This window comes from Triticum urartu, chromosome 3A (genome assembly GCF_056163025.1).
Source record: "Triticum urartu cultivar PI428250 chromosome 3A, HENAU_Tu73, whole genome shotgun sequence".
NCBI lineage: Eukaryota > Viridiplantae > Streptophyta > Magnoliopsida > Poales > Poaceae > Triticum > Triticum urartu.
In genome coordinates this window covers 712,338,762-712,352,213 of record NC_141875.1, presented here as the reverse complement: position 1 = coordinate 712,352,213, position 13,452 = coordinate 712,338,762, and the positions used below count along the sequence as shown (strand labels likewise).

At 44.5% G+C, this 13,452-nt stretch overlaps 1 protein-coding gene across 1 annotated transcript; it reads right to left on the bottom strand.

The window, feature by feature from the left end:
* Positions 1 to 8,926: 8,926 nt before the first annotated feature.
* LOC147982029 (uncharacterized) lies at positions 8,927 to 9,613 on the bottom strand. Its single transcript, XM_087516179.1, has one exon. It carries the CDS (start codon positions 9,611 to 9,613, stop codon positions 8,927 to 8,929), a length of 687 nt encoding a protein of 228 aa, XP_087372305.1.
* Positions 9,614 to 13,452: the final 3,839 nt, after the last annotated feature.

Here is a 13,452-nt window from a genome sequence, read left to right as displayed (position 1 = left end):
ACCTCCATTGGCTATATCCAACATGCGATATGGCCTCGTTTACACTTACCCCGCGTGAGGGTTTATGCATGCCCCTCTCGGTGTTTAACCATACCCTTCATGGGTCATATGATGAGACCACGCCAGCCCCGTGATGCACCGCCTAGGCACAAACCGGGCGCGTTACCTCTCGGTAGCTAGATCCAAACCATGCACCCCCGTTGTTTAGACCCAAGTGGAGTAGCACCTAGACACATGACCCACGACACTTGTGCCAGCCCCCGAACCATGCATCCCCACCATGTAGACTCACACGTGGACATGTGTGCATGCATGTTGTGGGTCCAGCTGAGTGCGATGCACGGGACTGGCCTTGGTTACTAGGTCTAACATCACGCGGCACTGAGATTTGAGGCAAATGAAGGAACGGGCCCCGCACTCCCTTCACAGGACGGACGCATTCCCACTCTGTGGCTTGATCCAGCATGGTATATGGCCCCAGTTGCCCACAACCTACGTGAGGGCGTACGCATGCCGCTCTCGATGTTTTAGCACACCCTCTAGGGGTCGTATGATTACACTTGCGCTAGGTCCCGTGAATTTTCGGCCCCTCAATAATTTGCATGGATTATAACGGCATATGATGAGCATCATAGCCTAGAGAACAGCGTCGAGGCCACCCCTCCCTTTGGTAGCATATGGTGCATATATGGACCAAAGAGCTTAACATGGGGCTTTCATCCCAATCCTTGCTATGATTTCATGTGGCCGCCGTAGGTCTTGAACTTTCGATGTTGCAACCCTAGAAATGCGGTAAATGTCCTGAATATGGGAGGGAGGGGGGAGGGGGGAAGGCCACGCAATAAACGATCCCCATAATTTTATGTTTGTTTTATCTGGCAAGACAAACAAGTTTTTTAAAATAAGGGTTTTTAGCATGTTTTAATATGGATTTTATAATTTCACATTATAAGGTGTTTATTTTTTCCTAAAACAAATGTGTTGTAAACGCACAAAGCTCCACATTGAGCCTCTCACCATCACGTTCACGTTGAACGCACCCTAAAATGAAGGAGAGGTAGATCGAATCTCCCCACGGGGGGCAACCTCCAGCTAGTAGCTAAATATGGTTAGTTGAGAATTTCTCCCCAACTCTTTTTTCCTCCAATATTGTGGCAAAATACATGGAAGAAAAATCGTGGGAGGCACGGTGGAACGAGTGCACATGTTTTTCCCCTCCAAAAGTGCACTAGTTGCCATATTGCATGTGAACATGTCACCTGTACAAACAATTGAATTGTCGTTTTTATTTTGTTAACAATTCCTAAATATTGAATTTCAGCATGCACCTACCCCATGTTAGTTAGGTCAAATTTGTTTTATCCAAGCTCTGCCAGCGACCATGCAGATTCTTGTACCATGCACGTGCTGCTCCGGGCCTCTGGCTTCCGGTACCGGACAGGGGAATCTAGATGTGATGCAATACAATTCATGTTGACCCATATCATGCACCCTTAGCCAACCAAGCCGACAACATGCACCGCTAGCCACCTCGATGTAGACCATGTGGTAGTGTCCACGATGGGCAAAGATGCTCAGTTGGACATGTTTGCTGGCACTAGTGCATGATGCCCAATCTCGGTGTGCAAGACGGGTAGCCGTGTGTCGCTTTGACATGCTTGGCTTACGGAGGGAGGGACTGGTTGGAGAACTAACGAACCGAGGTGGGGTCAAGGTTGGATGGATGGTGTGGGTCAACTTGGGTAAAGGGGAACGGTCTGAGGTCATTTGAACAATGGATGCAATGGCTATGGTCATGAGCTACCTCACTTGCCTTACCACGAAATTTTTCATAAGGGGACAGTGTAAACCTAAAAAAATTTGAGTTTTATTTTTGGATATCCTGTTTGTTACATTTATGGCATCGTGTACAACAAATTTGGGGTTATTTTGGAGATGGTCAAAAAAATCACTTCATTACAAACGGACCGTTTGGTCTCACTTAAGCGAGTTTTTCTAACAAGGTGGTTTTTTCGACCACATCCAAATCACCTGAAATTTTGTACACATGATCGTTTTAACATGCTTGGCATACCGAGGGAAGGGACTTGTCGGAGATCCAACGAATCGAGGTGGGGTCAAGGGTGGATGGATGGTGTGGGTCAACTTGGCTAAAGGTTTATGGTGGGTGTCTACGTGGCAAGTGTGCATGCATGGTGTGAATCCAGCTGTGTGTGATGCACTGGACAGGCCTTTTGGATAGGGCCCACATGAAGCGGCAACGAATTTTGAGGAAAATGAAGGAATGGGCCCCACACTCCGTCTGCATGCCGAACTCGTTCCCTCCATTGGCTACATCCAGTATGCGATATGGCATGCCTTCCACATAGCCCGCGTTAGGGCTTATGCGTGCCGCTCTCGGTGTTTGACCACACCCTTCATGGGTCATAGGACGAGACCACGCCAGGCCCCGTGAAGCACCGCCTAGACACAAACCGGACGCGTTACCTTTTGGTAGCTATATCCAAAGCACATGCAGACCCGCCGTCTAGACCCACGTGTGGAGCATCACGTAGACGTTTAGACTCATACGTGGACATGCACCCTCTTGGTAGACATTTAGACTCATGCGTTACCTCTTGGTAGCTAGATCCAAACTGGACTCACACCACTTACGCCAGTCCCCGAACCATGCATCCCCTCCGTTTAGACTCACACGTGGACATGTGTGCGTGCATGTTGTGGGTCCAGTTGAGTGCGATGCACGAGACATGCCTTGGTTACCAGGTCTAACATCACGTGGCATCGAGATTTGAGGCAAATGAAGGAACGGGCCCTGCACTCCTTTCACAGGCCGGACGCATTCTCTCTCGATGGCACCACACCCGGTCCGGTGAATTTTTAGCCCCTCATGAATTTGCATTGATTATAACGACAGCAGACGGGCATCATAGTCGTAGAGAACGGCTTCGAGGCCACGCCTCCCGTTGGTAGCATATGGCACATATATGGACCAAAGAGCTTAACATGGGGCACTCATCCCATTCCCTGCTATGATTTCATGGTGGCCGCATAAGATCTTGAACTTTCGAGGTTACAACCATAGAAATGCGGTAAATGGCCTGAATATGCGAGGGGGGGGGCGAGAAAGGCGACACAATTACCTGCCCCCATTATTGAAGTTTGTTTTTTCTGGAAAGAAAATTTTTTTTACTTATTAATAACGATTTTATAATTTCACATTGTAAGGTGCATTTTTTTCTCTAAAACAAAGGTGTTGTAAACGCACAAAACTCCTCCTTGAGCCTCTCACCATCACCTTCACGTTGAACTCACCCAAAATGGATTTCCCTCTTTTTTACGATTTTCCTTTGTTTTTGTTTTTTAGAAAAAAGGATTTTGCTTTGTGTTTTTTGTATTAGTAACATAGGGTTATACTTTGTGACTGGTAAGCGGCTTGTGGGCCTGTTTGGTTGTTTCTTTACGAACTGGACCCACGGGCCGTTATTTTCTGTGCTTGACACGGATAGGGTCCGTGTCATCACCCCCATCGCCCACACACCCCCGCCCCCTTGACCCCCACCCTCCCCACAAACCACCCCGCCGCGACCCCGCTGCCTACTCGCCTGGCCGCTCTCGACGGTTGGAGCAGAAGTGCGCGGAGTGAGATTGGGAGGCCGTCAGCAAGCACCTAGCAACTACCGGCGACTAGTTGAAGTGAGAAACCCTAACTTGTAATCTTCGACTTCTTTGTTCCTTGTTGTGTTGCCGTTTTGGGAGTTGGATATGGATTTCAAAGTCAGAGATTAGATAGTTAGGATTTTTAAATCAGAGGTTAGGTGGAAGGCGATGCAGAGATTGAAGGAAGTTTTCTACATCGGTGGCTAGCTGGGTATTTTTTTAGGGTTTCGGTGTTCCAGGGTTTTCATAACAATGAACAAGTGCAGATGCGTAACACAATAGCAGCAAATTTCAGCAAACAGTCCTTTAAAAACTTTAAAAAATATTGGCCTTGTGCAGTGGCGAATCCAGGAAGAAACCAGAGGGTGGGCTCAGAACTTATAAGGTGGGCTAGTGGATTAAATTCCTTTTTAGGCCGAAATTAGGTTGGGTTTAGTAAGGCAGCCATTAACCTGTAGTCCTAGATTGCAAGTCAACTAAACATTTCTCAGAATAATACTTACTGCAGTGTTTTTTTTGCAGAATATGAAATTTCCATCCAAATATTTGTATCTTTGTAGGGAAATAATAATAAACTCTTAATTTTGTTGCCCAAATTAGTTCATATTTGAAAGATTATAAATGTGAGGGCGTACAATATATCAGAGTTTTTAGGAATTATTTTAGTCTTTATTTTGTGTGGTTATGTAGTACCAGGAAAAAGTGAAGTAAGTTCATTTTCTCCAACATGACAGACAAGTGGCTAATTGAGTTGGTTACCCTGACGATCCTTCGTCCGTCCAGAACAGATTTTCTTTTCTTTTTCAAGGACCATATTGTTGGATGCGGATGTATGTAGATGGGCTGTATGTTGAAGGTGTGCGTGTGTACATTCGGGTGGGCCGAGTAACAGCAGTAGTAGGATTTATGTTTTCATAGGACTTTTCTCAGAGATTACTGCTCAGTCTCAGACACTACCTCAGTTGTGCTGCAGAGGAGGAGGGGCCAATGCCGCGCGTTGACGCTCAAGGTGAGCCCATGCTGCCGGTCGAGGATGAAGAGAAGGACATGTCTGAACAAGCTATGGTGCGGCAGGCACGCTCTGCGTTGCGGGGTTATGAGGAGTGGAGGGCGAGCCACCCGCTCAGTTCAAGTGTATAATTGTTGATTACTGATGCAGTACCTTCGTTGATTATAATGTATGATTATTGCCTAGTGTGTTTACATGCATAAGCCCTTTTCTTAAATTCTCATCCTTTGCTTTTCTTCATTTTATTTTGTTTACACAGGTGGTGTGCATAACCTGTCGACAGGACTGCAACAGGCCCAATGAAGATGGGTTGACATTTACCATTAGGCTATATGGGGACACTTCAACTCTGGTATAAATAATCATGTCAATTTTACTAGTACTGTGTTTGTTCCCCTCTACTTTGAAGATTAACAATATGTAGGAAATAAATAAAAAATTAAATTCTACATCTACAGATCGTGCCATGCTACGCAAGGCACCAGTTCAACGCCATCCCAAACAGTTCATTGCTTTTTCAAGCGAGAGGGAGCCGCATGTATGATTTTGGCGTGTACAAAGGGAATTCAAGGGCGATCATCTATGGTGAAAATGTTGGGGAACGTTGCAGAAAACAAAAATTTTCCTACTCGTTTCACCAAGATCATCTAGGAGTTCATCTAGCAACGAGTCATTGGATGCATCTACATACCTTTGTAGATCGCGCACGGAAGCGTTCAAAAGAACGGTGATGATGTAGTCGTACTCGACGTGATCCAAATCACTGATGACCAGCGCCGAACGAACGGCACCTCCGCGTTCAACACACGTACGGGACGGGAGACGTCTCCTCCTTCTTGATCCAGCAAGGGGGAAGGAGAGGTTGATGAAGATCCAGCGGCACGACGGCGTGGTGGTGGATGCAGGGCGTCACAGAAGCAGGGCTTCGCCTATGCTACGAAAAGGAGACGTAACGGGGAGAGAGGGAGGCGCCAGGGGCTCGTGTCAAATCCCTCCTCTCCCCCCCACTATATATAGGGGTGCCATGGGGGGGGCGCCGGCCCTAGTAGATGAGATCTACTAGGGGGGGCGGCGGCCAAGGGGAGGATTCCCTCCCCCCCAAGGCACCTAGGGGTGCCTTCCACCACATGGACTCTTCCATGGTGGAACCCTAGGCGCATGGGCCTATAGGGGCTGGCGCCCCAGCCCACTATGGGCTGGGTTTCATCCTATTTCAGCCCATGGGGCCCTCCGGGATAGGTGGCCCCACCCGGTGGACCCCCGGGACCCTTCCGGTGGTCCCGGTACAATACCGATAACCCCGAAACTTGTCCCGATGCCCGAAACAGCACTTCCTATATATAATTCTTTACCTCCGGACCATTCCGGAACTCCTCGTGACGTCCGGGATCTCATCCGGGACTCCGAACAACATTCGGGTTTCTGCATATACATATCTTCATAACCCTAGCGTCACCGAACCTTAAGTGTGTAGACCCTACGGGTTCGGGAGACAAGCAGACATGACCGAGACGACTCTCCGGTCAATAACCAACAGAGGGATCTGGATACCCATGTTGGCTCCCACATGCTCCACGATGATCTCATCGGATGAACCACGATGTCGAGGATTCAATCAACCCCGTATGCAATTCCCTTTGTCAATCGATATGTTACTTGCCCGAGATTCGATCGTCGGTATCCCAATACCTCGTTCAATCTCGTTACCGGCAAGTTACTTTACTCGTACCGTAATGCATGATCCCGTGACCAGACACTTGGTCACTTTGAGCTCATTATGATGATGCATTACTGAGTGGGCCCAGTGATACCTCTCCGTCATACGGAGTGACAAATCCCAGTCTTGATCCATGTCAACCCAACAGACACTTTCGGAGATACCCGTAGTGTACCTTTATAGTCACCCAGTTACGTTGTGACGTTTGGCATACCCAAAGCACTCCTATGGTATCCGGGAGTTACACGATCTCATGGTCTAAGGAAAAGATACTTTGACATTGGAAAACTCTAGCAAACGAACTATAAGATCTTGTGCTATGTTTGGGATTGGGTCTTGTCCATCACATCATTCTCCTAATGATGTGATCTCGTTATCAATGACATCCAATGTCCATAGTCAGGAAACCATGACTATCTGTTGATCAACGAGCTAGTCAACTAGAGGCTTACTAGGGACATGTTGGTGTCTGTTATTCACACATGTATTACGATTTCCGAATAATACAATTATAGCATGAATAAAGACAATTATCATGAACAAGGAAATATAATAATAATGCTTTTATTATTGCCTCTAGGGCATATTTCCAACGGAAAACTGGTGCGGGTTTGTTGAAGACTTCGACCTGCGAGAAGGCGACCTTGTCTCCTTCGATTTGACTGAAGACATTCCTATGGTGTACTGCTGCAACCTGCCAAGGACATGCGATCAAAACGAAGAGCGTAAAGATCCTCTAGAATTAGCTGTCATAACGAAGGGAATTAATCTTACGAAGCAAGAGGAGCGTAACCTACATGACCTTTTGGCGATGAAGAAAGGTTATATAGGTGCATTTTTTGTCCACCGCTTCACCAAGTCGAACATAGGAGGAAAGACGATGGTATGTTTTTGGTGTACTAGTATTTTCTATTTTGTATGCAATTTTCTTTGTTTTTTCATGGAGAGAAAGTTTAATGATATGCTATTGTAGCTGAAACCAGTGAATACACTGATGTGTGTTTTTGCATATCCTTTTGTTTCCCATAACTGAAGATCCTTATGTAATATATGTAGATGTAGCTGAAGATCCTTTTGTTTACTGCTCCTTCACATATTTGATAATTTTTCTTCCTATGACGGTGCATACAGAGATTACCGGTGAAAGTTGTCGACGCCCTGAAGACCCCAGGAGATGGGGAGATACCGAGATGGGCTTGCTGGCATTCGGCTATGCAAGGACAGTTTGATGTCGGTCAAGTACCACAAGTGTGATGATGGCCGCATCATCTTCGGCAAGGGATGGAGTGATTTTGTTGACAGTGAAGAGCTTAAGGTTCATAAAGCCGTTCTTTTCGGTTTCAAGACCACCACCCGTGAAGATCTTCAGATCGAGGTGGTTATGAACATGCTGACCGATGAGCCACAAATGTAGCACGACAACGCAAGAGTGTCCTTTACACTAGGTATAGTGCGAAAACTATTTTGATAGCAGTTATGCATCTATGGGGTTACGTCTTCATTATGTCTTGGGTGATGATGACTATGAGAGGAGGACATGTTGCAGTTAGAGTAAATGCTAGGATTCGGCCCTATTCAGGACTCAAAATAGGTCTTTCACAGGTGGTTGCTTTATTGGTTGTTGTTTCCCTGGCTATAATCATGAATGATGGTAATGCAAATGGAATCGTTAAGGCGGTTTTATTAATATTTTAAATCATGGAGTTAAGATGGTAGAACTACCTATGAGTGTTTGCTAGGAGATGCGGGAAGGGCATCAGTTGTGTTCTTGACTCTTTGGCAATGCAGGAATAATGTGAGATTACAAAATAAATGGTATAGTGATCTTATGATTCTTGTTTAGCTAATTTGCTTGTGGATCATGGGATGGTCTATATTGCAGATGAAGGTGGTAAACAAAGAGGTGCTGATGGTCTATATGCGCACGCTAGAGCATGTAGCAGGTGAATTGTACAGTTCATCGCAAGTGTGGAGTCACAGGGTACTGCGGTGTCGCCTGCGCATCTCTGTCGTAGTTTTATTTTTTGGACCTTCATGTTAAGTCTGGTTGGGCTTGCTACCATGTATGATTTGTGCTGCTAGTTGATTACTTTAGTTTCTAGCTGTAGTTTGTATCAGGGGCTTGAAAGACCATGTGTTTTCTATTAATGGAAAATCAGAGGGGGCGACCCTTCTTTTGATTAAAAAATGAACTTTCTCTATGCAATTAAAAAATAAAATTTCTCTATTCAAACCCAGTTGAGAACAGTATTCATTATAAATCTGAAATAATCTTTTGGAAAAAATGGCTATCACATTCTGTGTATTCATTATAAATCTGAAATAATCTTTTGGTAAAAATGGCTATCGCATTCTGTATCATAGCTAGCAAAACCGAAACAAAATAAATGTCTTAAGTATAATATCTCGTGAACGTGGATCAAATTAGGCAAGACAGCTAGAATAAAGGATGATTCAACTCGCAGGAAATTTGAACTTATGACTTACTAGCAGTATAATAAAGTTTACAGACTATCAGCTAGATAAATAGAAGAAACATTTTATGTTGATTCATTCTTCCTTCCAGACTTCTTTGACCGCCTGGATGGTTTGGCGAGATGCTGGCGCTGACTCTCGAACCCCTTCTGGAAGTTCACAAACCGCCTGTATACGTCGTAGGTGGCATATGCGTCCATGGAAGCATAATAGATGTTCTTCAAGGGCAAGGGCGCTTCTGCCCATATATGGTGGTCATCTTCTGTGAGAACGTCCTTCATCTTGTTGTAGCTGTGGTGGATGATGGAACCAGCGTAGTCAGTGAAGCCATACTTTGGCTTAATCGTCACTGGATCAGGCACTCTCCACATATTCTGGATATCCACAAAGTTTTGTACCACCAGACCAACATGCTTGAGTTTTTTCTTGTCATTCTCGATGTCCACCCCAACAAAGGTGTACTCCTCGTTGAGCAGGAAGGTGGCAAGCAGGCCGCAGTGCTCATCAGCAATGCTTATGTGGTACACGAGGACGTAGGTGCCAACGCATAGCTGGACCACGGCCGCCATCTGTGTCGGACAACGAGGCCAGGTGTACTCCACATCCAGTGCAACTATCTTCTGGTCGTTGTTCCGCAGCCAGTATTTGAATCTGCCAATACAGTACTCAACACAACTAGCCTTGTTCGTGTACTTCACACAAATTTCGGTATTTCCATCTGCCCTAGCATCATAATCATTCTCGAACGCCATGCCGAAGGACTGTAATTGATGAAACCAGTATAAGACATGAAGCATGACAATAACATGATAACAATAAGCTGAGATGAATATGACGGCAGATAGTATAGGAATTCTGGCGCTATTGAAAGTTTATGTAAACAAGTGCATGAACAATTTAAACTAAACAAGTACTCCCTCTGTAAAGAAATCACTAAAGCAGTGAACCAAAAGTTGTTATATTTCCTTGCAGAGGGAGTATATGCGAATTAACAATATAAATTTACGCTCTTGAAATATTTATCTAAACAACAGCATCAACAATCAAGAATAAACATGTATCTATGAATTGTTCATCACCCATGCAGATGAAATTGTGTGTACAAACTAAAGAAGCATGAGAAAAACAAGAAATTGACAAGACAACGGACTAGATGTTGCATGCAGATGAATCTGTGTGCAAAATTCTCATAAGGCAACGGACTACATGTTGCAGGCAGATGAATCTGTGCGCACAAAATAAAGAAGCAGGAGAACAAGAAATTGACAAGAAGAAGGCCATCGTATGTGCTGCAACTGGAGAACTACTAACAAAATTGACAGGAAGGAGAACTCACCGTTCCAGAAGCCAGATTGTTGGGAGAGTGGGCGACGCAGAGGAAGAGGGAATCGAGAGGACGCAGAGGCAGAGGAACCATTTTTGGAGAATCGTGGCAGTGAGGACGAAGCGCCCTCGCGCATGCCCGTCCTAAATAATTGGGATGGGGCTCGTCCCGCCTGCTGGAATCCTCGCTTCCTTTGTCATGTTCACATTTAAAATGGGCTCACCCATAGGCCCGTATAAGAAAGCACAAGAAGCCCAAACGCTTCACGGTTGAGATTACTGATCTAAACTTGCTAAAAAATTCTCAAAATAAAAATATAGCTAAAAAAACTTTACGTGATCTAAAACTACCTCTTTGTGAGATCCCAAATTCCCAATATTTCCTTGTGGTGGGTTGTTAGAGAATCCCCTATACATAAACATTACGTGATCTAAAACTACCTCTTCGTGAGATCCCAAATTCCCAATATTTCCTTGTGATCGGTTGGTAGAGAATCCCATATAAATACAAAGCTTTTCACGGCACAGATCGTATACTTCCACCCCACGCCTCCCACCCCACGCCGACCATACCTAGCCTTCCATGACTACATCGAATTACCACCCCACACCGCCCAAAGTAGCTCCCAGGTCAGTGAAGCCGACGGAGCCGTCATCTTCAAAGCCTGCGTCGGCGAATCCTGAGATGAAAGACAAGGGCACGTCAGAGAAGCCGACGAAAGAGAAGGGCACGTCGGAGAAGCCGGCGAATCAAAAGATGAAAGCGAACGGCAATGGAGCCGGTTGCCATCGAGAGAATCCTCCGGTAACGATCGAGATCCTTGTATTGTGTATACACCCTCCTTCCCAAGTCTGCATGCAATCCCATTATTTACGGCGCACTTCTTTTTGATCTCGTTTAGTTACAGCCATAACGAACTATCCCTATTTTACCGAAGGGAGATTGGTGTGTCTAGAAAGGCTTGCACGAATCTTAGCATAAAATCAATGACATAGGACTTAGATAAGCAATACTTAGAGCACATCTACATGTGCTTTAGAAAAACTTAAGGGAGATCGTGGATACCTTCCTCTCTTAGTTTTTAGTCGTGAATGCCTCTCTCTGTAATGAAACTTGCGCTAATTTTTGTGCTGGAAAGTTCTACGTGCAATGATATGGAAATGAAGGACTAGTAATTCAACTTTGTTTAAAACCAGCAACCGAATCAACAAAATAATCGTAGTACTCCTAAATGCCTGATCAAATACGCAGTAGACAGAATACAAAGTAGTTTTGTACATAAGTTGCACGCCTCACTTATTTGGCATTGAGAACATAAAATGTATGTACTATATTAAATTTTAGGTTGACGAGAAATAAAGGAGAAAACTAAAGAGAAAGATGGACAGTAGGATCACATGTTACATTCCTAGTATGGTGATTATCTATAAACTATTGATCTTGTGATCATGTATGCAATTATTTTCGTAAGCGTGACGCCTGAAACTTTAGTAGTGTGCATAGAACAAAGTCTGCTCTTTGTACTAAAAATCTATACTATTATCAGTCAATTTGCGGACAGAGATAGCTTGTTTTTCTATGTCTGGTGTTCATTATATGGCCTAGAAGCTCTATATTTTCATGCAGCAATGTAGAGCACAATTTTGATATTGGCATAGATTACATCTAGTCGGTTCTATGCGTGTTTAAATGAATACCATACAGAATCTAATCACACTATTTGTACATTTAGGGAACTCAGGTTGCTTCATTGCTGCAATACGAGAAGTTCATAAAAGATTTAAACGCACAACAACTGACGTACATCAAGTTGATTGGACTGGGTGAACTTCTCAAGACTCCTGGCATGAGAATGAGACGTCTACTGTGCCAGGCCATCGCTTATTCATATGATGCAGAGCAGCATGCCTTTATAATTAATGGGAGACCATGTAGAATCACACTAAAAGATGTGGAGCATATAACAGGCCTGCCCTGCATGGGGAAGAATCACGTCTCTTCAAATCACAATGATACTTTGGAGTTGTGGAAGGAACTGAAAGACCCCAATGACACAAAAGTAACTTCGAAAGGATTGCTAGCCAAGATGAAAGGCAACAGCACACCTAATTTTGTCAGGCCATTTGTCTTGTACACCATAGGCAAATATGTATGCCCAACAACACAGCAGTATGTGGACAACAGATACCTTGATATTGTTAGAAACGTTGAGACAATAAAGAGCACCAATTTTGGACAGCTTACACTTGACCATCTTATGACTAGCGTCAGGAAATTTGTAAATGGTGGAGCAAATCTGGAGGGCAACCTACCATTGCTGCAAGTAATACAATCATTATTAACATACAATACATTTAATTTTATGGAAAATTTTCTAAGCGGTTTTTGTTATAATGCAGACGTGGTACTACGAGAAGTGAGGGTGCACCAATTGGACTCTACCATCTCGTATGCATCAAGGTTAAGGCTGCTGATCCAAAACTGGAGTGACGAGAAGGCACAGAAGGTTGACAACATAATCAACAAAAATTATATAGGGGTTGGAGAGGTAAAGTGTTCGTACTGTGTGCCTGGATTATCTACCATATGTTTTGAATGATACTAACGACACTAACATACAGTATGTCGATGACCTGCTGCGGCCTTTCAATCCGCCACCAGTTGGGACGCCGGTCAAACCAAAGACTGACGGTCAGATAAATGATGAACATCGGACACAAATATATATTGTAACTTTGCAAGTACAATCGAAGTCATATGCTTCTAACTGCTTGTAATTTGCAGGATAAGGCACTCATGGGCCGTGTATTGGCTGATTTGAAAGAAGTTGCCTCCATTGTGCGGGAAGCGAGTGCACAACAATTTGATAGGATGAGCACCCTTGAAAAAAATGGATGAGTGCCTTAGGCGTACACTTGCGAACGGCAGACGCACGGACGACCTCATCACAGAATTCAATGTAAGTATACCATTATGAGTTTCTATAAATATTTTTACTATCAATACTCTCCACACTAACACATTTGTTTTAAAGAACCACCGCTATGGAATATTTGATGCTGATCGCCCAGGAGTAGAGGACATACAGCTATCTGACCTAGGAGTACCTGCGGACCCAATGGAGGTCCCAGGAGAGAATACTACTCACCAGCAAAAACAAAAAAAAGACACGGAGGTCATTGCCAAAGGCATTTCTGCTAAGGGAATACAAAAAGATAACATGGATGCCCCCATGAAGAACGTAGCTGAAGATTTGCAGCCTGCTCC